Consider the following 26,935-nt stretch of genomic DNA (forward strand, 5'->3'; position numbering starts at 1 on the left):
GAGTAACGGAGGATTTACATAAAGGTAGTGCTGTGGACATTATATTACACCCACACACACACATATATATATGATGAGAAAATGACTGATCAGAATTGGGTCATGAAAACATAATAAATGTTTTAAGCTCTTATTTTAAAGAAGGAACAAAATTATTTTAAAGTTAAATTAAATTAAAGCCAAACGCTACACCAGCTTCTAGCTTTGTTTGCTCGTGTGTAAAACAAACGTGATGACACAAAAGTCAACCAAACACATCTTAACTTTTTCCTCCAATGCTGTCAAAAAACAAAGCTGACTGAGCCCAAAAACAGCTGTGTGGTTATCACAATAAAAACAACCGTGTTTTCTCATATTTTATTTTATAAATTGGTTTATTGTGTGTTCCACTGAATTACCAAGGAACTGAAACAGCCTTATGAATAGAGAGAAAATAGCGTTTGTTGAAGCCCTCCTCTGTTCACTACAGTCACAGTTTGCCGTCTTTAACAGTCTCCTTGTTTCGCCAAAATATGTGTTAATCATAATTATTGATAGGTGTAACCAGTAGCAGGACATTTTGTCGACCTGAAAAGGAAAAAAAATGACAGGAAGATATTTCTAACTGTCCATTAAAAATAAGAACTCTTTTGTTGATTTTGTTATACAAATTTACATTTGCGAATGTGGATATTAGCATTGTTTAATAATAAAATAATATAAAATATTTTGAAATTTTCAATAATGCAGATTATTTTCAATAATGCTCCAATAATCACAGAAACCTATTAAAATATTCCTAAAGGAACAAAATCAGAGAAAATAAAAATATTATCGACTGCAACCTTTAATCAGGAGGAGGAAATGGCTTTGATTTTCAATACTCGTTTTTGATTGGTCGCATTGTTACGACACATGAATTGATTGACAAGCCAGTTTCACCAATCGGATTTGCGTTGCGGAAGCGTCTTTTCCGTTCTCGCCAATCACCGCCTGGAAGCTGTCGCGAAAGTAAAACCGGGGCGAGTCCCCGCCCCCTCCCCCAGGCTGCAGTGGGGCTGACGCAAAGTTACCCGGTCAGCGTAGAGCACCGGCTGCTACCTTTCCGTATTAAACTCAACATTCTTTAAAGACAAAACCAGCGACTTTCAGCGGGCTGCTGCTGCTGCTGTACCAGAGCCGACATGGCGACGGAGATAGCGACAGGTGTGGAACAAGTCTCAGTGGGTAAGGAAGGAGAGAGAGCTCGGTCGTGGCCAGCTAGCTGGGCAGCTAGCTGGGCAGCTAGCTCCCGCAGACATGTGTGCCTTTAATATTGCATCAGTTGCAGCGATGTTAGCAGTTAGCCTGCTGTGTAACGCTGGTTTCGGGTTCTGTTAGGTCTCCATGATGATGTTATCTAAAACCCAGCACGATTGCGCACTCATCGGCCCTTCTTATAGCTGCAGAATGAATGAAAGTCATTCATAGAAACGAAAATATTAGCGGAGATGTGCTAACATTTAGCCATGACAGCTGTCAGCTCGGAAAAGAGAAGCAAAGCGGGCTGCGGCACACCTCGATTTGATAATTTCACCATTTTACATTAAATAGATCAAAAATAAATAGATCAATAACTGATCTGTAGCTATATTTCAGTCTGTTATGATCGAGTGAGAAACTGAAGGTACTTTCGGTTTCATCTCAGCTTGTCACAAAGATTAACACATATATGGTGCAAGTATACAGCAGGTCTTTACACAGAACAGGTAAATTCAGTGTACCGAGAAAAAGCGTATTAATCTTTGCTGTGCTTCTGAGAGCTGACCGCTTTACAAGGCACAGGTATTAAAATATGATGCAATCTTGCAGGTTACATTGCCCGAGGGTATATAACACTGTGTAAACTACAGCAAGTCATCAGGAATAAATTCCAGTACAGTTTTTATATATAGCCAGGCATCTCATTGGCTTTATTAGGGAACCCCCAACAATCAAGTGATAACCTGTGAGGAAGTACCTCCTTTTGAAGGAAAGAGCCCTGCAGCAGGCTCAGCTGGTTCTCATCGTTAGAATGAATGTCATAATGTTCATAAACAGTTCAGGGTGGAGTGATTTTTTTTTTTAGATAAGAACTGGATGCACAAGTTTGAATTCATTTAGGATTTTCTCTAATCCACACAGGGTCAAAAGTGTTCATACAGGCTCATATATAAACACACCACCACTCATATTTGGCTAAGTCACAGTTAGCAAGTTACGCTTCAACCACATGTTTTTGGTAGCCATCAACAGGCCTCTGGCATAATTCTGGCTGAATATCTGACTGCTCTTCTTGGCAGGATTGATAGAGTTCATTTAAATTTGGGGGTTAGGGTTCAATTGAGGCCTGATCTTAAAAGTAGAGAGGGTCTCTGCCAGGCCACCAGGAAACTCTCCTGTGGAGGAGCCAGATGGTGAAGGCTCTGCCTGCCATTCTGCTTTTGGAAACTCTAGGAAGCAGAAATAAGCCTTCAGTCTGAGAGTGAAGTGCTGCACTGGGATGATATAGTACTTTAACAGGGAGCTAATTTAGGATGACCTGGCTTTCTAGTGCCTTTTAGTACAGATGTGTAATGTTTGGAAATATTCTAAACGTGTCTCAGAGGAGGAGAAGAAGGCTCTGCCTGAAGACAAGAGTCAAACAAAGGTGTGAGTGCTAGTAAACTTCAGAGATGACACATACTAAGAACCTGTTTAGCTGACTGTGCAGGTGTTTCTCAGGTGAGCTGTACGTGTCAGACAAATGTGGCAGCGACCAGGATGGAGATGGCACGGAGCAGAAACCCTTCAAAACTCCTCTCAAGGTAACTTATGTGTTTACTTCAGGTGCATGTTGGTAAAACTGCTTCATGGTACACAGATTAGGGGGTAGTATTGATATTTGCTGCAGTGGCAGCAGGTCAGCTCCTCATCATGTCTCCTGATCCAATCCTCACAGGCTCTGTTGTTTGCTGGAAAGGAGCCGTTCCCGACCATCTACGTAGAGTCTCAGAAGGAGGGAGAGGTTGGTTATTTTAACATGGATAGAAGTCCTGTTTTTACTATTTTAAACCAGTGTTTGTAAGTTTTATGACAGCTGCAGCGCCTACAAACTGTTATTAAACAGTGATTGAGGGTATTTTCCTCCTCGTCTTCCTCAGCGCTGGGCGGTGATCTCGAAGACGCAGATGAAGAACGCAAAGAAGGCTTTTAACCGCGAGCAGATGAAAAACGATGCCAAAGACAAGAAGGAGGTTTGTCATAAAAACACATCCTGGAGGGAGTTTTTATCTGCTTTGTTCTTTTCTCCTCATTGTGGCTCCGTCGTTTTTGTCGCGCAGGCCGAGGACAACGAGAGGAGAGAGAAGAACCTGGAAGAAGCCAAGAAGATCGTCATCGTGAACGACCCCAGCCTGCCCGAGCCCGAAACGGTCCGTCTCCCTCATTTCACCTTTATTATGTTAAAAGTTTGGTTTAGAGTCAGACTGAATGGGAACACAGAAATTAGCACATCCATTTGTTTACAAGTCACAGAACTACAGTAACCACATTAATGCAGAATACAGTGCTGAGTGTAGCACCAACCTCTAGTAGATACTAGAGTAGCTTTCATGATTCACAGCTCAAAGTAATTTTGTTCTTCTCAGCTGGTTTCTGTAATGAGCTTTTTTAGTTCCTCCTCCTTCAGGGCCCACCCCATTTTTAAGCTATCTCTCTTCTGATTGGCTGCTCTTCTACAACAAAGTTTGGACAGTGAGTAGGTGCAGTGTCTGAGATGATATTGGGGAGATTAGGGTTGGATGATCTGATCCAGTCTATCAGCCACTGAGTCAATCATTATGCTTTATTTTGTGTTTACTTTTAAATAAAAAGACATTTTCATCTTAAAATGATGCAGAAAAATCCCCATAACACAGAAAATAAAGTGTCTGATGCTGAAAATGTCCTGGGTCAGGACCATTAGTCCGTTTGGTGATCTAAAGAGGAATGTTGCCTCCGTGTTTCCAGGTTAAAATCCATCGTCTCAAAGAAAAGAGAGGCCAGAGGGTCAGAGTGTTTGGATGGGTTCATCGCCTCAGGAGGCAGGGTGAGGAACACATCAAAATAATAAAACACTCAATCCATCCATTATTGTTTCATATTTCATTTTAAGATTCAAGATAAAGCATTAAAATGTTACTTTGACTCATTACATATGTTTTTTTTTTTTTTTTTAATCTCCTCCAGGGAAGAACCTGATGTTCATTGTGCTGAGAGATGGAACCGGTTTCCTGCAGTGTGTCCTCTCTGATCAGCTGGTAAAGCTTCATAAAGCCTCATTTTTATACTCGTTACACTGTTAGCTACATGTTACCGTTCAGTCGTGGCCAAAAAGGTTTCACAGGCTTCGCTGCTTCTGCGTTATTGTGCAGAGTGATCAGAAGCATATTCACAAAGAGCTCAATGGGGCTAAAAAGTTCAAAAACTTCAACTCAGCTGAACTCACACCGACATTTGTGGTGAATTTTAAAAGCAGACTTCCTGTGTTAGTGGTTGAGGCTCAAAGATCATCGCAGTAACATTGTGGATTTAGGGGGTCTGACTCTGATCAGTCTGTAAAAAGCAGAGGCCTGTGCACCGATCAGCCTGGAGCACCGATAGGACAGGAAGTATACCACAGAGAACTGCAGAACATATGAAGAAGAAGAGCCGACACTCTAAATAAATACTTATCTTTGCATGAATTTGATGTATTTGCCAATAAAAATCTTTGAAACCTATGAAGTGCATATATACATATAAAAAAATTAAGAAGTCGTTGGTCATGACTGTAGTTCAGGTCAGACGTTTATTTTTCTTATCAGGCTTAAGTAGATTTAATTTGAAGTCGGCTCTTTAAAAAGAAGCTGAAGTGTTTCTGACTCTTCTTTCCTTTAGTGCCAGTGCTACAACGGCCTGGTGTTATCCACAGAGAGCACGGTGGCTGTTTACGGGATTGTCACCGCCGTTCCTGAGGGGAAACAGGTAAACATACCTGCTGCAAGAAACCTGCTCTACCTGTGCACCCCCCCTTTTTCCAGTGTCACGTGTGTAAATGAAATCCTGCATCCTCGATGAGCCTCCACAGGCATTATTAGCAGGATAGATGCTCTACAGATGCGTGAGGGAGATGTTTACTTTGCTTCTTTTCTCAGGCGCCCGGAGGCCACGAGCTGCACGGCGACTTCTGGGAGCTGATTGGCTTAGCTCCGGCGGGCGGCGCTGACAACCTTCTGAACGAGGAGTCGGACGTGGACGTCCAGCTGAACAACCGGCACATGCTGATCAGAGGAGAGAACATCTCCAAGATCCTCCGAGTCCGATCCACGGTCACGCAGTGCTTCAGGGACCACTTCTTCGGCCGTGGATACTACGAGGTACTACGAAATACTACACTTTGAGTCAGTGAAGCCTCGTGCCTCTCTCAGGTTGGCAGTGGTGTTGCAGATCAGAGATCAGATCCGCTGCAGTTGAAGTGAAAAATGTTCTGAGTCGAGTCCAGTTGATCGAGCAGCTGCTGAATGGCTTTTTTTCTGTCTTCTTAAAGCAGCTTCTTGGGTTCAGCCGGCTGCATTTTCCTGCCTGTGGTCTGAGTTTGTAGCTTTTAGCTGATTGTCTTATCTGGGATCTGTTGAACTTGTGAACAAAAGGATTTGTCCTCTATTAGTTATGAGCCTGCTGCTAAATCAGCCAAATACATTCAAATCCCTGCTTCAGTTTGCTCACCTTGATTACAGGTATTTTAGTCTTAAAAGTGTAGTTTAATAGTAAAAGGAAAGTCTCATTGGCTTTCTCACAAATACAGCAGCTTACACTCCTCACTGTTTTTAATAAAATCAGTAATAAGTGCAAACTGTTGTTTTATGTTATGCTGCTCTGTGGTTGGAGATGATCAGCCTGTTACTTCCTCTGTAATAACAGCTGTACAAACTGGAAACCAACACAACAGTTCAGACTTTTATTTTGAAGAAGCAGCAGCAGAAGGAAGTGAGAGGATTGTTTCCCTTCACGAAAGTGAGGAGATGGCTGATCCGATAAGAGACCTCGGGATCGTTGGCTCTGCAGTAACTGCTGTTTATCTTCCCCCACATAGATCACTCCTCCGACTCTGGTGCAGACTCAGGTGGAGGGTGGCTCCACGCTCTTTAACCTCAACTACTTTGGTGAGCAGGCGTACCTGACGCAGTCCTCGCAGCTCTACCTGGAGACCTGCATACCCGCCCTGGGCGACACCTTCTGCATCGCCCAGTCGTATCGGGCCGAGCAGTCTCGCACCCGCCGACATCTTTCCGAGTGAGTCGGCACATTAACGCTGAGGAAGAACGTGTGAATGAATCCAGTTTTCTGAGTCCTCATTTGCTCCACTCTGTTTAAGGTTTACTTGTGCACAGTTTTGCAAACAGATGCACTTACAGTAAGTAGAGCCTTTTCCCTCCGTGTGCAGATACACTCACATCGAGGCCGAGTGTCCCTTCATTACGTTCGAGGACCTGCTGAACAGACTCGAGGACCTGGTGTGCGACGTGGTGGACCGAGTGCTCAAATCGCCCGCCGCAGAGCTGCTCTACGACATCAACCCCGTACGTGGCGACCGGTTTGTTGATGAAACCGACCGCGTCGTGCTTCTGCGTTAACATTTTTCTGATGGTAGTTATGTTGATATTTTATTTGGTGGTTATGACTTTTCTAGAACTTCAAGCCCCCGAAGAGGCCGTTCAAGAGGATGAACTACACTGAAGCCATCGAGTGGCTCAGAGAGCATGACGTCAAGAAGGACGACGGCACCTACTACGAGTTCGGAGAGGTGACAGCCAAACACACCACACACGTCATTCAGCAGCATATCAGCTCAGCCTAACATAGACTGATGGATACCTCCAGAATATATCAAAGATATCCCAAACAATCCCAAATTCATATTCAGGAAATCAGATAGAAAACTATCAGAAATTTCAGGGAACTCAAGCATCTGTCATTCCGTGTGAAGCGACTCCTCTGAGAGTCTGTGTTCATGGAGCTGCAAGTCAGATATTCACCCAGAAAAATTCCAAGGACCTAACTCAAATAGTAGAATTTTGCAACAGACCCTCAAATAATGATGTTATAAAAATCTCCAGAAGCACCTTCATTCCTTAAAGTGTTATTTATTGCAGCTGCTCCTCTGCACGTATCCGCAGGCCTGAACTGTGACAAATAAACAGGAATTTCAGGAACGCTGCAGTTTTCAGACACACCTGTAGAGGGCGCTGTTGTACTGCTCATTACATCTCATACAGCTTCTCAGAAAGAAACTCTCAAACCAACTCTGCTCCGTGTTCTGCTATAAATAAAGATTTTTCCTACCTGAGGAGTTTTGGTCAGTTTTGACTCGTCTGCTGTGTCTCCGCCTCTCTCAGGACATCCCCGAGGCCCCAGAGAGGCTGATGACCGACACCATCAACGAGACCATCCTGCTCTGCCGTTTCCCGGCCGAGATCAAATCCTTCTACATGCAGCGCTGCCCCGAGGACAGACGCCTCACCGAGTCGGTACGAACCTCACTCGTGACCCAGCTGACCTTTAAGCCCCAGAGTTTCGGTAGGCTTTGGGGCTTAAAGGTCAGCAGTGAGTATGACAGGACTGGAGAGATGGTGTGGTGTAGATAAGTTATGTGTAAGTGTTAGCATTAATAAGCAGCTATCTTATTAAAATGTTATCAAATTTACTAACTCACCTATTCTCCTCCTCATTCCTGCTTTTTATCCATATTACATGCTTGCTCCATGTAAATCTTGCATTTATTTATTTATTGATTGATTGATTTTTGGTATATGTTTATGTTTGTGTATCTATGGACCTGATTCTGTTGGGGCCTCTCGGCCAGGTCATGTTTGTAAATGAGAACCGGTCCTCAAACATTTTACCTGGTAAAATAAAATAAATAAAAACAAATGATTTAAAACAATAATTTGTGGTGACACGTGTAATCCGAATAACCTTCTGGGATGTTCGTCTGTGCCGCAGGTCGACGTGCTGATGCCAAACGTCGGCGAGATCGTCGGAGGCTCGATGCGTATCTGGGACGCCGAGGAGCTGCTGGAGGGATACAAGAGGGAGGGAATCGACCCGACTCCGTACTACTGGTACACCGACCAGGTAACCAGATGTGTGTGTGTGTGTGTGTGTGTGTGTGTGTGTGTGTGTGTGTGTGTGTGTGTGTGTTAGAAGCGTGTGTATTGACAGGCTGCCCGTCTGTGTGTGTTTCAGAGGAAGTACGGCACCTGTCCTCATGGCGGTTACGGTCTGGGTCTGGAGCGTTTCCTCACCTGGCTGCTGAACAGACATCACATCAGAGACGTCTGCCTGTACCCGCGTTTCATCCAGCGCTGCCGACCCTGAGCGCACACACACACACACACACAGCATACCCTGCATGTGGCAGCGCTCTGTTAGCTGTAAAAAGTGTTGCTGCACATTAAATCAAACAACAGAATCCAGTTTTGTCCGTGTAGCTTTTATTTCTGAAATCTGAAGAGCTCAAAGCTTCATCGTGGACGTCCCGCCGGCCACGCTTCACCTCAGACCTTCGCAGCTTCCTCCGATGTTAAAAGTGCATCTGATCACGTTCAGTGGCTGAGAATTGTAAGTACAGTCTGCAAGTCCTCCTCTTGAATGTTGCAAAATATTAGCTTAGTCCGCCTTAAATTATTTTTTTGCCTTTAACGTTGAACCTGCAGCCACACGTTTCATAAGTGCTCGAATCCACCTTCAGAATAATTTTCAGGAGGTTCGTGTTTGTGTCAAATTTGTGTAGAAAAATCACAAAAGTTTTCTCATGCACTGAAGAAAAGTCTCCACCTGTCAGCGGCTGAAAAATCTGAATACAGGAATAAAACGGGTGGACTTCCGTACTGAGCGCACAGACTCATCAGTGTTCCCTGAAGACCGGACATTAAAGTTACACAGCAGTGAGGTTTCCGTCCTTCAGCCACACAGAAGGACCTCAGCATTGCTTCTGCGCACATTCCTGGGACATTTTTCTGAAATAAAACGAGCAGCGGTCTGTCTTCATACTGTACGCGTGGGCCTCGGGGGTCTTACTGTGTTCCTGTTCTGCCTCTTCATCTGAAATAAACAAAAACTCACTGCAATAAAAACGTGATTCAGACGTGGCTGTTGGAGGGTTTGATTCAGCGTCCTGTTTCCTTTTTCTTCTGCCTTTCAGTGGTGGCTTAAATCTTCATGTTTTTACTCTTTGAAACACAACATAGCACATGATATGAGAAACACAATAAAGAAACAAAGGATCTGTTTATGCTACTTTCTACCCAGTTCACACAATCTGTCATTTTGTGCAAGGAATCATTTTAATAATAGAGAATCTATTATGTCACACCTTAAATCCAACAGAAAGGCCATCAGTTAGGTTAGGATGCAGTTTCTGCCCCTTCCAGGCCGTTAACTTTATCAAACTCCTCATAGAAGTGTACTCAGATCAGTTTGGTCTGCGGTCCGTTCAGTGTGGAGTTCACCATGATGCTAATTTAGGAAGTGTTGGAGTTTACGTTGAAGGGCGTGTCCACGGGTCTGAAGAAATCTATGACGTCGATGAATTAATTAAAATTAAGACACAAATGATTCCACAAGAACTTTGCATGATTAACAGGTCAAAATTATCTTAATCTTATACGGCCTTGGTGCTGCTGGTTTAGCTCCTCCTCCTTTACACCAACTTTCTTCTGATTGGCTGTCCCACACAAACAAAAGGAAATTGCTGAGCTGTAGTTCCTCTGACTTTGTCGTTCTCGTAAAATGATTTTAAAGGAAGAAGGAAATGCAGCTCGACCTGCAGAAACTATTGTTTAAAAGGAATGTGAGCCATTCAGACACAACCTGCTGCTCAAGGAAATGTTTTTTCTTTAAGCGTTTTAATTAGACCTGATGCTTCAGTGATGCTCAGACGCTTTAATTAGTCTGATTACCGACAGAAATGCTCAGAGACTTGCCAATCACACCATATGTATTTGGGCAGCTGCATGTTTCTTGGGTCTTCAGCTTCTAGGCTGAATTAAAGCTAAAAGTCAGCTTTATGTTTAATTATCAAAGTAGGCTTTTTTTTTTTAATTAACCTATTAGTACAAACACAGCTGGGACTCAAAGTGACTTTCAACTACTTTCCACTTTATTTTATTTTAATGGTTTCACCAGTGCAACAAAAATATATTATTGTATTGAAAATGCAAAGTGAAAGCACCAAATAATGATCAATTGCTCACCGCAGGGAATCAAGTGTTAGACTTTAATAATAAACTTTACGATTCCTTTAGTTTCCTTTCAGGACAGTGAGCTAAAAAACAAAGAAAGCAGCTGCTGAGCCCTTTATGTTTTGTGGGTGTGTCGCAGGTGTTATCCAATCAGCGGTCAGGGCAGTGCTGGATCAGCTGCTGCAGGTGTCTCACACTTATAAACCCAGCCGTGTGTTTCAGGTACTCTCTCTGTTTAAATGAGCGGTTTCCTCCAAGTTTCCTGCCCAAACTAAACTCTGATACCTTATCTCTGGACACACGCGCTGCCTCGTGTGGGCGTGGTCAGCACGGCCGTGGGCGGGGTCGTCCAACGTTCAGGTGACGCCACTCTGAGATAACAACTCTACGTCAAGTACGCCACGAACAGCAAGGACTACAGCGGAAATCGACTGGCGCTGTTTTTATAATAAGAGCATTATTTTATTTATTTATTTTTTTATTATTATTTATTTTTTAGTTTGAAGAAAAAATAAAACAAGGGGGCTTTAAAATGTAACTTACTCTGGGATTTCTTTGAATATTGTCACTTCTCGAAATATACAAGAAATGCCCTTTGTATCAGTCTTTCTGGTCAAATTTGGTCCAAATACTCAACAAAATAAGACCAAGTTTTACAAGGAGTCTATAATGTAATACCTGTTCTGAGCCCCTTAAATCTGGCCCTGATAAATATCCGTCATAGTGTAGTAATAAAAAATTATGATAGTGGGTAAACAAACAAGAAGTGAACTAAAAATAAACTTATTTAAAAATAAACAATGAAAAGGAAACTGAAACAAATTTGCATCACAGGGTAAGAAATTAAAAGCAAAATTAAAATATAATCTAATGAAAACTGAACTATAATGACTTGATTACACAGCGCATGCCCTATGTTCGGTTTTATTTTGAAACTGCAAACAGGAAGCGTTTATCTTTGCAGTTATAAAACTTGACGGAAGTCCGCGCAGGCAGCCGGCGGTAGCTGAAGGAATCTGCCTGTGGTGTCGGAGAGTACCGTGAGTCGCTCTGTGCATCCAGCTGCAGAGAGTCCGAGCATCCAGCCTTCATCTCAGCGGGAACAAAGACGCTTTTTGCGGCAGTGAAAGCAGGAAGCGAGCATGATGGCAGCCCTGGGCAGCGCCGGCCGTTTGATCCAATGTGAGTACGACTGCGCCGCTAAGTTAGCCTGAAGAGAAAACTTAAAGTTTTACTGAGGTTTTAATGTCACCGCATAAACAGCACCGCTGCGCTTATTTTACTCAGTTTACAGTCACTGAGTGATTTTATTTTTATTTTGTAGAAACTCAACAACACGCCGCTGACATTGACATTAACATTTCGTACGTGTAAAGTAAGCGCAGCTAATAGCGGAGCAACTTCCTCTCAGGAAGTGCCCCTCGCACTTTGAAACAAGCTTTATTTTCTTGTATTACGACTTCTTCACCATCACCATCGTCTTGTTCTCATACTTTGAACGCATGTTTTGTGCACGTTGCCCATTTGGTGAAGTGGAAATGCTAGAATCTGTAGAATCTGACCGTTGTTTTGCTTTTATTTTGTAAATATGTGGCGTTTCCGCGGCTCACTCCCGCAGCCTTGACGCCGCAGCCCCGCGTCCCTTTAGGTTCCCGTGTGAACGTTAGCGTTACATAAGGGACTTACCCCGTGTTAAGGCTGCATTTAGTGAGAGTCAGATGGCCGGAAAGTAGCGCCCGTGTGCGCGTACCGTCCGCGTTTCAGCGGCGGGAGACAGAAAGAAAGATGCGGAGTTACACAATTGCAGCTCTGGGAACTTGCGTAACCTCAGCGGGCCCCCTGGCGGCGCCGCGCGTAACTACAGGTAGCGATTATGAAAGCGAAGCCGGCTGAACGCATCAATTAGACGTCATTATTATTATTATTATTATTATTATTATTAATTAGAATGTTTATTTTTGTGGCACCTTGGTGTGACAGAGGAGGACTCTAGAGAGAGGGTGAAAAGGTGAGAGATGATCCGCTGTCGTGACCCCTAAAGGGGGCAGCCAGAAGGAGACAGTGAGTTCAGACCCTCTGAAAGTGCTTCATTTCTTTTTATAATGAGGGACTGACGTCAGGTTTATAATCCATAAATAAATGCAGAATGTAGGCAGGACTGAGGCCAGCACAGCTTTATACTAAAAGAAAAGTTGAACACGAACTCCCTTTAACTGACAGGAGTCTGGGTTTAAGCGCTCTCTTGTCCTGCAGCTGAGTTTGGAGGGAAATTACAACAGGCCAGACACCAGGAGATGACGCAATCAAGCACATCTTTATTTATACAGACCATTTCATCCCACTTGGGGGGAAAAGTGCGCCTCCGTTCATACTCTGCAAACAAATTTAGGACAGCTTCAGACTGCACATGTGAACCAGTAACGAAGGTCTTAATTTAAACCCACACACGTGCCTATATTTATTTCTTTGTGGTCAATATTTGATAGTTTTCCAAAAAACAGTGTAAGCCAAGAAAATGTTCAGAAGCTTGAGCTTGAACCCAGCAGGAATTTTGAGCATTTTATTTTGCATGGGGTAAAAACACCTGCACATATTAGTGTTAATTTTTCTGCACAAAGCATGAGCTGCTGCAGCGTGACCTTACACACATGATGCAAAGCTGGACAGGAGAGGGATCACAGTGAGGGAGTCTAAATGTATAAAAATAAAAGCTAAACAGGATATTAGTAGTTTGGTTTTAAACACTGATGAATGTGAAATCTAAAAACTATAAAGTCGACTTTGAGTTTGATGCACAAAAAGTCATCATCTCTGCACCTTAAAGCGTCTGTTTCTGTAACGTTTCACACGCTGTTGTTTGCACTGGTTTGAATTATTTAAGTGTTTCTAACATGCTTGAATTCAGCATGTGTGTGTTTAACTCACTGATTCCTCTGTAATACAATCACATAATTGTTGTGTACATGAATCACAAACCGTCTTTCCTTCTTCAGTTGCCAGGAGCAGTGTGAGTCTGAGTGTGAGGAGGCGCTCCACTGCTGCAGCTGCTGCTTTCGCCCAGACTCCAGAGACTCAGGAAAACAGGTCTGACACACACACACACACACACACACACACACACACACACACACACACACACACACTTTACATATATTAAAGCAGGTGTAAATGGCAAAGAGGTCTCCAGCTACAGTCTCTGGGTCACTGCTGAGCATCTGTCTCTGGCAGCTGCTGATGTTGGCCCGATGATGCCACAGATCTCCACACTGATCTGATTCTTTTCAGCAGTCTAATAAAACCACTGCACAGCAGGCGGTGTTCAGCATCTCTGTGCTAAAGATACTCCCAGCAACAAAATTCTTAGAATTCCCGCTGCTTTCTAAAAACGTTCCCAACTTTCAGGCAAAGCTGTTTCTGAGCCGTTGTTCCCGCCGTAAAGCCTGCAGGACAGAGACGCAGCAGACGGTGTTTGTTTGCTCACCTCTCACTGTAATTCCAGCTGTTTTCCTCAGTGGGTCTGCAGGGTTAAATGTGTTTTTATGTAGTTTTTTTTTTTTTTTTTTGTTGTTTTTTTGAATGTCAATAGTTTGCTGGCGCCCCCTCCAAGCATGTTTTCTTCCTTGAGGGGAACTTTAAGCCTTCACTATGCTTTGGTTTCATTTATTCAAGCCTCAAATGCATTTGTTAATAAAAGGGCATAAATATCTGGAAGCCTCTGGTATATGATGTGATGTCTTTAGATCTGGAGCAGATCCAGTTGTTTATTTCATTCGTCTTTTTGCAGTTATTTAAGATAAACAGACTGAAACTGGTTTAACTCCTGTTTGGCCAAACTTTTCATTATTTATTCCCATAAATTATCGCCTTTAATCTCAGAATTACTGCAGCAAAGTCACCTAACAAGCAAAGGATCGCTGGTTCGATCCCAGGAGGATGTGAGTCCCTTTGGGTTTGTGTGAGGAAGAGCATCCGGTGAGGGGAGGGGGAAAAAATCAGCCTAATCGAAGCTGTGGGGCTGCTCTGGCTCCCCTTATTTCTCCCACCTAGAATGGAACTAATGCAGTTTCTGCAGATTATAATGCATCTTTGCAGACATTAATAATCAATAAATTTAATTATGTCTTTGCGGGGGGGGTTGACGGCATGTTGGTCTTGAATCATTGATCGTGGCTCTCTCCTATCTGCAGAAAACCTAAGACGGGCATCCTGATGCTGAACATGGGAGGACCCGAGAAACTAGAAGACGTTCACGACTTCTTGCTGCGCCTCTTCATGGACACGGACCTGATGAAGCTCCCAGTACAGAAGTACGCACTCAGATATCACTCAGCCTTAAATGCAAACATGAGCGCTAAATTTGGAGCTCTCTGAGAGGCCGAAAGGCTTAAAAAAAAAAAAAAAACCCACGTTGAACCGGTTTTTGAGATGTCTGGATTTTTACTCAAACTGCCGACCTGAAGGTTGAGGCTGTAGGTATTTAACAGCTGCCTGACATGAAACGCTCGGCTCCAGAGCTGTGCTGGGACTTCAGTTCCTCCTTCCATGCATTTGGCCTGTGACGTAAACAGGATGTAAAACTGAGAGCTGCTTCCTTAAACGTCCTTTGTCGTGATTATTTCTGCAGGCTTTGTGGCGATCTGGTGGGTAAATCAACCTCTTGTGTTTTTTATAAAACTCTCCAGCTGTTTTTCTGCTTGGGTCAGATTTGGTGTTTTTATTTATAAGGGATAAAAACCTGGCAGCTCAGAATTACATTAACTGTTATGTAGCAGAAACGGCTGCTTTATCAGAGGCTTTCAGCAGCACTGATGCTTTTAAAACAGACGTGACCCACACAAGATCACACACTGTGGTTTCTGCCTCAATCTGAGCTTCTTTTTTTTTTTTTTTTTTGAGCCAGTTATTGACTTTATTGGGACCTCAGGGGCGTCCCCGTCCCAGGATATGAAGCAGTCTGGATATTTGGGTGCTGCTTCAAGCTTCAGCCTCTTGTAACTGAACCAAAAACCCAGCAGCACCTGATTTTCTGTGGTCTGAACTCTGAGAGCTGTCAGAAAGTAAATAAGACACATAAATGTGAAATGTTGGAAAAACTGCACAGAAAATTACATATTTACAAATGTGGACAACATGTCAAAAAGCTGAACTGTAGCTGGAACGCGACCTCGGCTGGTTTCTGCTTCCTCGGCCTCTCCGACGTTAGCTTTGCAGCTGTGCAGCACATTCATTTGTGTTTGCTGCCATCATGTCGGGTTAAGATGGTGAGCATGCCAGCATGCTAACATTAGCAGGGGGTCAGATGACTGCTCTAAGTATAACCTCACAGCTGCTGGCGCTGTAGCTCTTTATGGCTGTTTTGTCTGTTTTTTGACGTCCTAAAATACTCAAATTTTTCCAAATTCCACGACCTGTGCCGGTGCTCCGTAATCCATCCATGAAGTACTCGAGGGGCTATGATAACATTTAGCATACATGCTCGTGGTACACAGAGGATGAATCTGGCTAGCCTTAATAATAAAAAAAGTTTGGAAAAAAAATACATTTTTGTCATCTCAAAAGTGTGCTTTGCTAAAAATGGCCATAGACTGAGCGTAGAGAGACCTCGGAGTTGACGGTGGGAGAAAAACTGGTGACAATGAGGGAATAAAACACAGGGATGCTGTAATAACAGTGCTGTGAGGCGTTGATGCTGAAACTATAAACTGATTTATTTTCTGGTGTTTGCTGAATTGTGTCCACAGAAACGACACATCTTAGAACAAATGTTAAATTGAGCCTTTCATCTTTAAAGTGTCAGAAATCATGCGTCCAAGTGCAGCTACAGGTCAACTCAGCATTTGCTTTTCTTCTTCGTTGGTGCACCCTAACCCACTGTATCAAGCCTGTGATGCATTAAGTGTGAGTTGTGTAACTGTAGCTGTGTCTCGTGCTCTGCAGTAAACTCGGTCCGTTCATCGCCAAGAGGCGGACGCCGAAAATCCAGGAGCAGTACAGTAAGATCGGAGGAGGCTCGCCCATCAAACACTGGACGTCCATGCAGGGAGAGGGCATGGTGAAGCTGCTGGACGAGATGAGCCCCGAGACGGGTGAGGATGCCTCGCAGGAAAGGGGGGGTGGGGGGAGCCCTCCACTCCTCCTGAAATCTGACCGTTTAAATGGAGTTAAAGGCTTCTGGAGACAGTTTGTGTGCCTCTGCTGAGATTAAGGAAACCTGTCAGCCTGCTGCTGTTAGCAGAGAGTGTGAGATGGAGATAGTGAAGGAGTGTCTCTCCACACGCCTGCAGCTCCTCACTGATAACAGACACTCAGCAGCAGTTTGAAAGCTGGCAGATGTTGAAGAATAGGAGCAGCAGTATAAAAACCTGCCTTGATGCTGTCTTTGTATATTTATAGTCAAACAGTAATGCTGCAGCGACTCGGTTTCACATGCTTTTTGTTGACTGTTTCTGTCTCGGCAGCTCCTCACAAGTTCTACATCGGCTTCCGGTACGTCCACCCGCTGACGGAGGAAGCCATCGAGGAGATGGAGAAGGACGGTGTGGAGAGAGCCGTGGCCTTCACACAGTATCCTCAGTACAGCTGCTCCACCACAGGTGACACAAGCAGGAAGTGAAGTCGGTTAAATGTATAAAACTCAACATGCACCAAATTAAATAAAATGTGTAAAAGGAACAACTGGAAGATTAGAGACGTTTGTGCTCGTTAATGTCGCCACACCCAGGGTGCTGTCTGCTCCTGATAAACTCACTCAGCAGCTCTGACTCAGACCAAAGAACAAAGGTCTGAGTGATGCAGCAGAGTTCAAAGGTCACTGGAGGAAGGGTAGCTGTGAGTGATGAGCAGCAGCCGAAGGTTTTTAGTGCGTTTACAGCATGAATGTCTTCTTTCAGGCAGCAGTCTGAACGCCATCTACCGTTACTACAGCAACAGAGCCGACAGGCCGAAAATGCGCTGGAGCGTCATCGACCGCTGGCCCACACACCCCCTGCTGGTGGAGGTTAGATACACAAAAACATGCACAGTAAAGACAAACCAGGGCTGATTACAGAGTGAGACGGGAGCGATCGAAGCAGCAGAACAGCCCTGCTGTGTTTGTAGAAGTCTGTGTGCTTTATCAGAGGCACATTTCACTGGCAGCATTTATTACAATACAACAAACACTGGTGTGTGTGTGTGTGTGTGTGTGTGTGTGTGTCTGCAGTGTTTCGCAGAACATATCAGAAATGAACTGCTGAAGTTTCCAGAAGATAAAAGAGATGATGTCGTCATTCTGTTCTCAGCACACTCGCTCCCCATGGCTGTAAGTATGCACGATTATTACTGCTTATACTGCTCACAGTACTATCAGTACTACTTGTGCAAAGTAACACTGATAAAATACTTGCGTTTGACTCTCAAAAACTGGACCAGTGGTATCGATGTTTCTGTTCAGCGACGATTCGATTTGTTATAGAATTCAATTAAAATGCTCCAAAAAGCACAAACAGGTCATGAGATGGAGTTAAGGGTCTCCAACTGGTGGAGATTAATCTGTGTCATCACACCTGTCAGTCAAACATCCCAGATTTTAAACTTTAACATCTTTTGAAATGGGTGGATTATTAAAACCGTTTTTGTTACCAGGCTGTAAAAGTTTCTTCCTGCTGTAAACTTATTTTATCATCACTGTTTGAGTCACATTTAGAGAGGAGCTGCAGTCATTACTGCTGATGAAGGCAACATGGAGTCTGGTCCTGATCACTGATCAGATGGTGCCACTTTACCCCTCAGTGCACATTTAGCAGCGTGTTGCTGTTTTTTCTGCAGGTTGTAAACAGAGGTGACCCGTATCCTCAGGAAGTGGGAGCCACAGTTCACAGGGTCATGGAGCGGCTGGGACACTGTAACCCCTACAGACTGGTGTGGCAGTCCAGGGTGAGCAAACATGTAATGAAGCAGTGTTGATAGTGTTGTGGTGATCAGGCGACGCTGCACAGTACTGATCATATTGGCCACATTGAAGAATTGCTTATGTCAGACATCAGCATCCTCCCCTCAGTGGTAGCTGCTTCATTCACTTGCCTAAACGTTGAGAATGGTGTAACTTGGAATTTTCTGTGGTGAATGCAGAGGAGGTTACTGAGATAACCGGAGCCTGGAACGCCCCCTAGCTGCAAACTGTCACTGACAAAGCTCTTTGCTTCCTGATTGGTCGCTTCACACCTCCTTAATTAGACAAAGGGGGCGTGGCAGTATGCCTATGGGTAAGAACAAAACTGGCCACTGCTCACATTTCTGGCCTTCATATAATCTGAAGGACCAACGTGTGCTGGTTTTTGTTTTATTATACTTGCATGCAACTAAAGTCTAAATCTAATTTAGGCCTGACCAGCCCTGCTTTTGTAGTTTGTTGCCACTAGATGGAGCCACTTGTCTACCTAATACTGCAGCTACATCACAGTAGAATCCCTCAGAGCTTTCAGTGCTGAGATCATGCATGAATGTTCACGCTGGAGGTGTCTGAGCTGTCACCTGTGGCTCAGAATAAATAACCCAGCACATGTGGAAATGCACAGCGTGTAGTACAGACAGTACCAAAGGTGGCGTTCCTGCAAGATGATCATAGCATCAGTTTTTTTTCATATTAAATCTGATTGCAAGAAAGGTCACGGGCTCGTTTAGGTCCTCATGGATCCAGGAAATCTAGTCTGTGTAGACCGGAAGTCAGCCGTGTCCTGTCTGGTCTCTCAGGTGGGGCCCATGGCGTGGCTCGGTCCCCAGACGGACGAGGTGATCAAAGGTCTGTGTGAGCGAGGGAAGAAGAACCTGCTGCTGGTGCCCATCGCCTTCACCTCGGACCACATAGAGACCTTACACGAGCTGGACATCGAGTACAGACAGGTGCTGGGAGAGGAGGTGAGGAAGTGGAGAAACATGCAGCACTGTTTATATTGATGCTTTTTCAGTTTTATATTAAAAAAAATTAACCAGGAACACAAACGCTGATCTGAAAGACCATGAGGTTTAATTTCTGCTGCTCCAACTTGATCATATCAGCCAACAACCGTAACAGCAGCAACGTCTGAAAACTTGGTTTTCCTGCTGCTGATTTAACGACTGCCACAAAAGGAGCGACTGTGACCGTGTCGGCCTTCAAATTAACATTTTTACTTTCATAACGATCTCTTATTGAATTCTCAGCATAACTCGCATCATAAAACTGTAACAGAACTTCCAAATGGAGTATTATCAGTATTATGGGGGGGGGGGGGGGGTGCATTTATGTATTTGTGGGGTTGGGATGAGGCTCTTTATCCTGGGTGTGTGTGTGTGTGAGGTTTGTTTTCCAGCAGCCCAGTGCCCTCTGTCTGTCTGAAGGCACCAGTAAAATGACCACCAATCAATGTGACTGGTGCCACAAAGATCTGCGCGATTAACGATGGTTTCTCACAAGTATACAGTTTCCAGACCGTCACCTGAAGCAGTGCATCTGTCTCAGATGTTCTCATGTTCCATAAAGTTCTGTCTTTAGGTCTAGAACACCAAAAACTGACCCCAACAAACACACTCACACGGTCAGTGTGTCGGAGCCAGCAGTTCAAAATGAACCCTGCTGTAAAAACTGAATAAAATTTTAAGTTTTGAAGAGAAGCTTTTCTCCAGGTTTGGATGTAAATCTCCCAGAGCAGAAGTCGCCTAAGCGAGTGTTTGCGGCCTTATCTCAGTTTAGTATAATCTGAAGCTGAACATATTAATAAATGTCATGTCCAATACTTTTTTTTTTTTTTAACATAATGTTGCACTAACAGCTGTTTTTCTTTGCAGTGTGGGGTGGAGAACATCAGGAGAGCCGAGTCTTTGAATGGGAACCCTCTCTTTATGAAGGTACCTGTCACACACCAGCCTGACCCACATCTGCAGAACAGACTGTGTATTTATAAAAAAAAACAAGGTGACCCGTTAGTTTCTGAAGTTATGGTTTGATCCCTTGAGTTGAGCAAATAATGGCTGCATCTACCTCAGATGACTTGTCAACCACGGATACTCTTTATACTGTTTATCAACACTTTTGGGGCCATAATCTGCAAAATGAGAACAATCGCCTATCGAAGAACAGTTAAAATTGGGACCATAAACTCACCCAGAAAGTCTTTACTGACCTCACAGTTCAAGTGGGGAAGAGGAGGGTCATTGTTCCCGTAGACTTCAATGCAACCGCACTTCTATTTTAAAACCACAGGAGTTGCCCCCTGCTGGTCATTGGAAAGAATGCAGGCTCATCCAAAGACTGACTTGTACAATTAGGTAATTATGAAGCAATGCAAATGAATGTGAACATTTTCAAACTCCATATAAAATAATGTGTTTTCTGTGGCAGTTACACTTTTCGCTCAGGTTCCCAGACTGCATAAAACAAAGGGGCGGGGCTGCTTTGTTAACGTTGGTGTTGGCACTGTTGGAGGCATTTTGCAGCCTTTTATAGGGAAGAGCCATGAAAACCTTCAGCACTCAGGTGCTGAACCTATAAAACAAAAGATGGCAGCAGACGGTCCTATGAAGCAAGTTGGTGACTTACTGGATACCTCCTTCATTCCATCCTTACTACTTTCCTTTTCCCTTGTCACCACTTTCCCTCACTGTGCCCCCACCTCCCTCTTTTTCCTTCATCCTCAACCCTGAAACCTTTCTCACAACAGGCAACTCCTCCAGCTGTAGTTGGAGTAAGTGTGTGTGTGTGTGTGTGTGTGTGTGTGTGTGTGTGTGGTTTATTAAAGGAAAGGGGCAGATCAATGGGAACCTTTAGAGCTGACTACAGTAGAACTGAACCGCCCGGCTGGCTGGCTGGTCAGGCCCGCCGTGCTCAGAGACCGCTCACTCTCTGTGTGTGTGTGTGTGTGTGTGTGTGTGTGTGTGTGTGTGTGTGTGTGTGAGAGAGAATCAATATCAGAGGATGATTAGTTGGTAGTTACTGACGGACGGTTTCCTTGGTGTGGTTTTAGTTTCTCAGTGAGCTGCTGCCGTCTGCAAGTAGCAGCAGCTGGAAAATAAAATACATTCATCAGGATTTTTACTGCACACTCTGGCTGGTGTTGGAGCCCCCCCCCCCCCAAAAAAAAAATTAAAAAATTGCCACACCAAACAACCTTTTATGCAGTTTCAGAGTTGCAGAAAATAAAGTTCATTTGTGACTCGTGTCACCTACCAGTAGATGCTCTCACTGTTCCAGCATATTAGCTGAAGTTTGTAATCTTACTGTGATCATTGTCTATCAGCCTGTAGTTCAGGACTCCAGGGCGGCCCCTGTGACTGTAGAAAATCCAAAATAAATCAGTTTAACTGCAGGTTTTTAAAGCTTAACTTACACTCGTGCATGATGTGTCTGCATTGCTCTGTGATTTAGATGCTACTAGTGCCAATTAGATCAATCACACTAAATGCATCTACACAATGTGTAGATGCATTGAGGTTATGGTATTAGTGTAGGGTTTCAGAAGGGTCTGCAGTTACACTGCACCTAACATAAGAGCCCCACTTCCTTTTAGTAGCCTTTAAAGTGAAAATACTGACTTGAGCCATTGGTTTAATGACCGTATCGAGCCCTGATCTGTGCAGGAAATGTTTGACGGTACTTTTCTGACTCACCCATCTCATCCAGGCCCTGGCAGACCTGGTTCAGTCCCACCTGAAGTCCAACGAGCCGTGTTCCCGTCAGCTGACCCTCCGCTGCCCGCTGTGCACCAACCCCGTCTGCGGAGAGACGAAGGCCTTCTTCACCAACCAGAAGCTCTCATAGAAACTCGACGTGCACGCACACACTCTGATGCAGCAGGGCGACCTGTGGAGGAGCACGAGGCCTTCTTCTACAAAGCTTCATACAAACACACACACACCGCCTCCCCAGCAAGAGTCAGTTAACCGGGAGAAATCACCAAGAAATGATCAAATGGTTTCTGCAAATGGATTCAGTTGTTTTTGGCCTTTCCATGGGACTGATATCTGCCTTTAAAACCTCCTCGTGCCGCCTAAACTCATGATTTCATCTCAGCAGAGAGGTTCAGTCTTCTGCAGAGACCATTTGGTCAAAGCTTGTGTAGATTAGAGAACTGACGCATTACATGACAGAGCTACACAGGGGGAAAATTGCACTATTTAATTTTGTAAAAACAAATTTCCCCTTACTCACATTCCATTTGCTTCGCCCCTGCTAACTTCCATCAGAGACCCTGTTTTCTCAGCTCCTTGCTGGTGCTAAATGACAGTCGGCCACGACGCCGCCGCACACGTGAAGGGTTCTGGGCTGTCTGGCTGTTTCCTTCACCCTCCAGCTCTCCTGCTGCTTCATGCCATTGGCTTAGCAGCCTATAGCCCTGCCCATCCTGCTGCAACCCCTGAAATGTGATTGGAGGAGGTTGGTAATGGCGAGCTTAAGAGAGAAAAATGGGTTAAAGGTTTGAAGAAATTGGCCCCACAGTAAGATTTCAGTTCAAAAGTTAGGAAACTAGAGTCAGACTGTGACCCTCTCAGTATTAGAAAATGAGATGATTTACAAGCTAGAAAAATGTGCTGCTTCTGTTTTTTCTACTGAGCTTTTGAGCCTCAGCCAAAAGTAAAAGAACTGAGGGACGATCGAACTGTTGCATGCAATTATTTTTGAGACTGGGTCAGTGAATCGGCCAGAAGGTGAACTAGTGGCCACAAATTTCCTCAAATAAAATGAGGAATATAATGAAGAGACCAATCGGAAATGTGCCATAAAATAAGGAGGAAGACTTCTACATAAAGTAGTGAAATTCTATCCGTCAGTCCGCTCATGCACCCCCAGTGACAAAAACCCAACAAATGCTACTGCTTTATAGTCGGCAGCATATAAATGCTGAAAGTCATGAGTTTAAAAACATTATTATTATTATTATTATTATTATTATTAAGTTCCCATGGGTGTAACAACTCTGAAACAGACTAAAATTATATTGATATACTGTGGGTCCATCTTCCTGGTTGTGCATGTGAGGAGCTGATTATCATCCAGTGGTAAAGAACTTATTTTCCCAGGGTTCTGCTCTTCTTTCCCTCAGAGGAAAAACGGAGGTATGAATTGTAGTTTTGGAGGATTGTTACACCTGAACATGCTACAGTCAGATTACAGTTTCTGAGTTCAGATTTCAGGTAAAGGCCATTTAGAACTTCTTGAAAATGAAACTTACCCCCACCTTTCTGTCGGTCCTCAGTGGGTTACTCTCAGCTGCAGTTATGGTTTCTCTTGTGAACAGTCCCAAACGACATCCAATCAATCACCAATAGATCAGCACCAATCAAATACCTTAACTCCTATAAGGCTGCGTCAGTGTCTCCTCCATCACTCTAATCTGAGCCAACACAGAAAATGTCTTTAATCTTAAACGTATCCCATCATGCTTTGGGTGCGAGAAGAGCTTCAGTTTGGAAGGACTAACAAAGACGAGGGCAGAGAAGTAGCATAAAAATGACATTCGTCAGGTGTTTAACTGCAGTTTACCTTCACTGACTGCTGTTTGCATATAAAAATAATTGATTCACATGCACACACCCCCCCCCCCCCCCCCCCCCCCCTTATTAAATCAGATGCACTAATACTTACTCTGAATCAAAGAATTCCATAATTTCAGTGTGGGTTCATAAAAGCTCCAGACGAAATCTCGATGGCTGCTGCTTTGATCCCAACCTGACATCCCGTTGTCTCGGGAATGTCGAGTATGAGGGAGGTAACCTTTGACCTTTCCCTGTTCCCTCTTTACGGATTTTGTTCTGTTATGCAGTGAAAATGTGCCTTTTGTTTGTTTTTTTGTTTTTTTACACTGGTTGATAAATTACTGGACTTGTGCTGTATGTAAGTTTTGTGCTTAACCAAAATGCTGACAGGAAACTCCACCCTGAATTTGCACGTTCCTGCTGTGATCCGGACCATTTAAAAAAGCTCGTCTTTAAACTGCTGTAACCGAAGTGCACGTGTTTATGTGAAGGTCCTGTCTCTTTAAGGGCCTCCCCTTTCTGAAAGCACGCAGTCTTCTGATTGGCTAGATTCTGGAAGAGTCCTTTAATTTCTCTTAACTCATTACTTGAAACTATGACTTGTGTAAATGTTGGAACATTGTAGCATTATGTAAAAAAAAAAAAAAATATGGACAAAGTACTAAAACATTATTTCCAAACCGAGTACATGCAGAATATTTGAATAGTTTAAAAATAACGTGGTCGTCCCGCCTGTGTTTTGTTTCGTCACTGACTGTGCGGATGGCGATCGGTTAAACTTCACGAACAAGCTTGAAGTTTGTAGATGATGATGATGATGGGAGCTCACGTCAGCCGGTCGTGCTGATGGCCGTGTTGTTTCCGGTGCTCACATAAAATCGGTTATTTTGGCTCCTCCATCTTTCTGCTTCCTCTGTGCACACAGACACGTTGATGCTCTTCCACAGCTTGTTTTTGGAATATTTCACCCATTTCAGTCGAGTCCTTATTAATGTCTGCATCCATCAGCTGTCTGAAGTGGTTTGTTGCTGTGACACATGATGCAGGGCTTTTGAAGCAGCTTTGTGAAGGTTTAAAGGAGCATTTGGCTCCTTGTGTGCAGCAGTTGAGCTAAAAGACAAAAAAAATTCAAATCCCAAAAATATCACTTTAATGCACGTTGACTAAGAATGGAAAGATGGCAGCACAAAGGCATGCTCGTACAGGGTGGGTGGATCCTAATTTATGCTGAATGATCCTCCATGTGTCAGCTTGAACAACTGTTGTGAGGTATGACTGTTTAGTTTCATTTTGCAGTTTGATTTGTGGACACGGCGGCGATCCACTGTGCTTGTTTGGATTTATTTATTTTGTTTTTGTTCCAGAGCGCACAAACATCTGTCTCCACTGTATCATGTTTTTTATAGAAGTACATGTAAGTGAGGAGATGTGGTATTAACAGCGCAGTTAGACTACAGCGAGTCTTCCTTCAAAATAAAATGGGGAAAAAGGCATTGTGTGATTTCTCATTATTGTAAGAAATGTTGATTTGAAATCTTTAGTCATGAATCAAATGAGGTGAGACGTCAGACTGACATGCACTGACCACTTTATTAGGTACACCCATTTAACTGCTCATTAACACAAGTGACTAATCAGCCGATCACAGAAAATGGGTTAAAGATGACTAACACCTGCACAGGTGGAGGGAACACTCTTCAAAGAAGCCACAACAGTTTTGCAGCAGGCTGTAATTCTATTTTAGCTTTAAAGTCTGGAGGTTTTGCTGTGTTTCATTTGGAGCGAGAAGTCAGAAATCCCGAGTTCCCAGTTGGAATTTTGAGCTGGAAGATGGTAAAAACTCAGTAATCTGGAATATGACTGTATCTGACTCTAAATATGCCTTACATGCGGCACTGTGCGCGCTCTGTGAACTCGCTGCGTGTGAAAATGACACGAAATATCAATCCGGTAACTTCATTAATGGGAATTAAAAGCAGCATTTAAATGGGCGTCTTCGGTTTTGGACACATTTGTTCTTCCTGGGGAGCATGTGGGACGTTTTTACATTTTTGATGCTTGGATCAGATTTTTGTTTAAACCTGAGATTGTGCACACTTACATATGACCAGGATTTTATTAGATTATTCCTTCTTTCTCATCTTCTCTCCTTAATTGCATCCTCTTACTTGTATTTCTCCTCAGCTTTCCTTTTTCTCCCTCTTCTGAGTCTATCCCTCACTTTCACCTCCACCTTGGAAAATATTCCTTTCTTTCATCCACTTTCCTGTTTCCCTTTCTCCCACGTCTTCCTCACTTCCTCTCCCATCTGTCTTCTTTCATTCCTTCTCCTCTTTCCCATCTCGCCCATTTCTCTTCATTTGTGCTTCATTTTTTCTGCTTTTATCCCCTCGCCTGTTTTCTCTTCCTGTCATCCCATAATTTTCTCTTCCCTTCCTCTTCCCTCCTCCTTGCAGCTCTTCCCCTCCCCCCCTTCTCTTTCCTATCTTTTCCAATCGTCTGTCCTCTCTCCTTTCCTCTTGCGCCCCCACCCCAGTTTTCCTGTGCTTTTCCAATCTTTTCCTCATCCCCCCCCCCCCCCCCCCCCCCCCCCCCCCTCCTGCACCATTCATTCCTATCTCGTCTCCCTCCGCCTCCCTTCATCGTTTTTCCCAGCAGTCCCCTGCGGTGTTGCAATCACCTCTGCTGCTGTTGATTAAGCTGAGAGAGATTGGCTGTCCACGACCCAATAACCCCTGAGGGCGGCCGGCTGAGCGCCCCCTCCCCCCCTCCTCTTCCTCCTCCCTGCGTCTGAGCCAGCAACTATCTTTCATTTCATTTTCTTCTTTCTCCTCATCTTGCTTCATTCCATGTTTTCTTTTTGTCTCCTCGTTCTGTTTATCTCCTCTCCCCCTCTGTCCTTGTTCCATTTAATCTCTACTTTTAATTCCCTCCCTCATTTAGCTCCTTTTCCCATCCCATCTTCCTTCCTTGTACCTCAATAATCTGTCCCCTCCTATTTTGCCCCCTTGCTGCCTCTTCTCTGTGAAAGGAAAACCAATTAAGAACTCTAAACTGCACACAGAAGCATTGATGTGACCATCCCCTCCATTTCATACTAACCTCATCTGCAAACTTCACCTCCTGTTCCTGAAAACAGAGACTTACCTGTTTACAAAAAAAAGTGTTCAGACGGTCACAACTCGCAGTGGCTGGATTACTGTGGT

The 26,935-nt window shown here is 43.9% G+C and overlaps 2 protein-coding genes across 2 annotated transcripts; both read left to right on the forward strand.

Annotated features, from left to right (window-relative positions):
- The first annotated feature begins 999 nt into the window (after positions 1–999).
- On the forward strand, positions 1,000–9,139 carry nars1 (asparaginyl-tRNA synthetase 1). The gene is made up of 15 exons (XM_030742424.1): positions 1,000–1,206; positions 2,722–2,804; positions 2,939–3,004; positions 3,141–3,233; positions 3,321–3,410; positions 3,988–4,066; positions 4,207–4,277; positions 4,897–4,983; positions 5,154–5,375; positions 6,092–6,291; positions 6,443–6,578; positions 6,689–6,802; positions 7,395–7,526; positions 8,002–8,133; positions 8,245–9,139. The coding sequence occupies exons 1-15, from the start codon at positions 1,164–1,166 to the stop codon at positions 8,374–8,376; spliced, it is 1,680 nt and encodes a 559-aa protein (XP_030598284.1). The 5' UTR covers positions 1,000–1,163; the 3' UTR covers positions 8,377–9,139.
- Positions 9,140–11,219: 2,080 nt separating this feature from the next.
- Positions 11,220–25,215, forward strand: fech (ferrochelatase). Its single transcript, XM_030742799.1, has 11 exons — positions 11,220–11,423; positions 13,235–13,325; positions 14,429–14,548; positions 16,179–16,327; positions 16,700–16,834; positions 17,132–17,238; positions 17,443–17,541; positions 18,048–18,155; positions 18,972–19,136; positions 20,046–20,105; positions 21,877–25,215. The coding sequence occupies exons 1-11, from the start codon at positions 11,384–11,386 to the stop codon at positions 22,012–22,014; spliced, it is 1,212 nt and encodes a 403-aa protein (XP_030598659.1). The 5' UTR covers positions 11,220–11,383; the 3' UTR covers positions 22,015–25,215.
- Positions 25,216–26,935: the final 1,720 nt, after the last annotated feature.

The sequence above is a fragment of the Archocentrus centrarchus genome, chromosome 12 (genome assembly GCF_007364275.1).
Source record: "Archocentrus centrarchus isolate MPI-CPG fArcCen1 chromosome 12, fArcCen1, whole genome shotgun sequence".
Taxonomy (NCBI): Eukaryota; Metazoa; Chordata; class Actinopteri; order Cichliformes; family Cichlidae; genus Archocentrus; species Archocentrus centrarchus.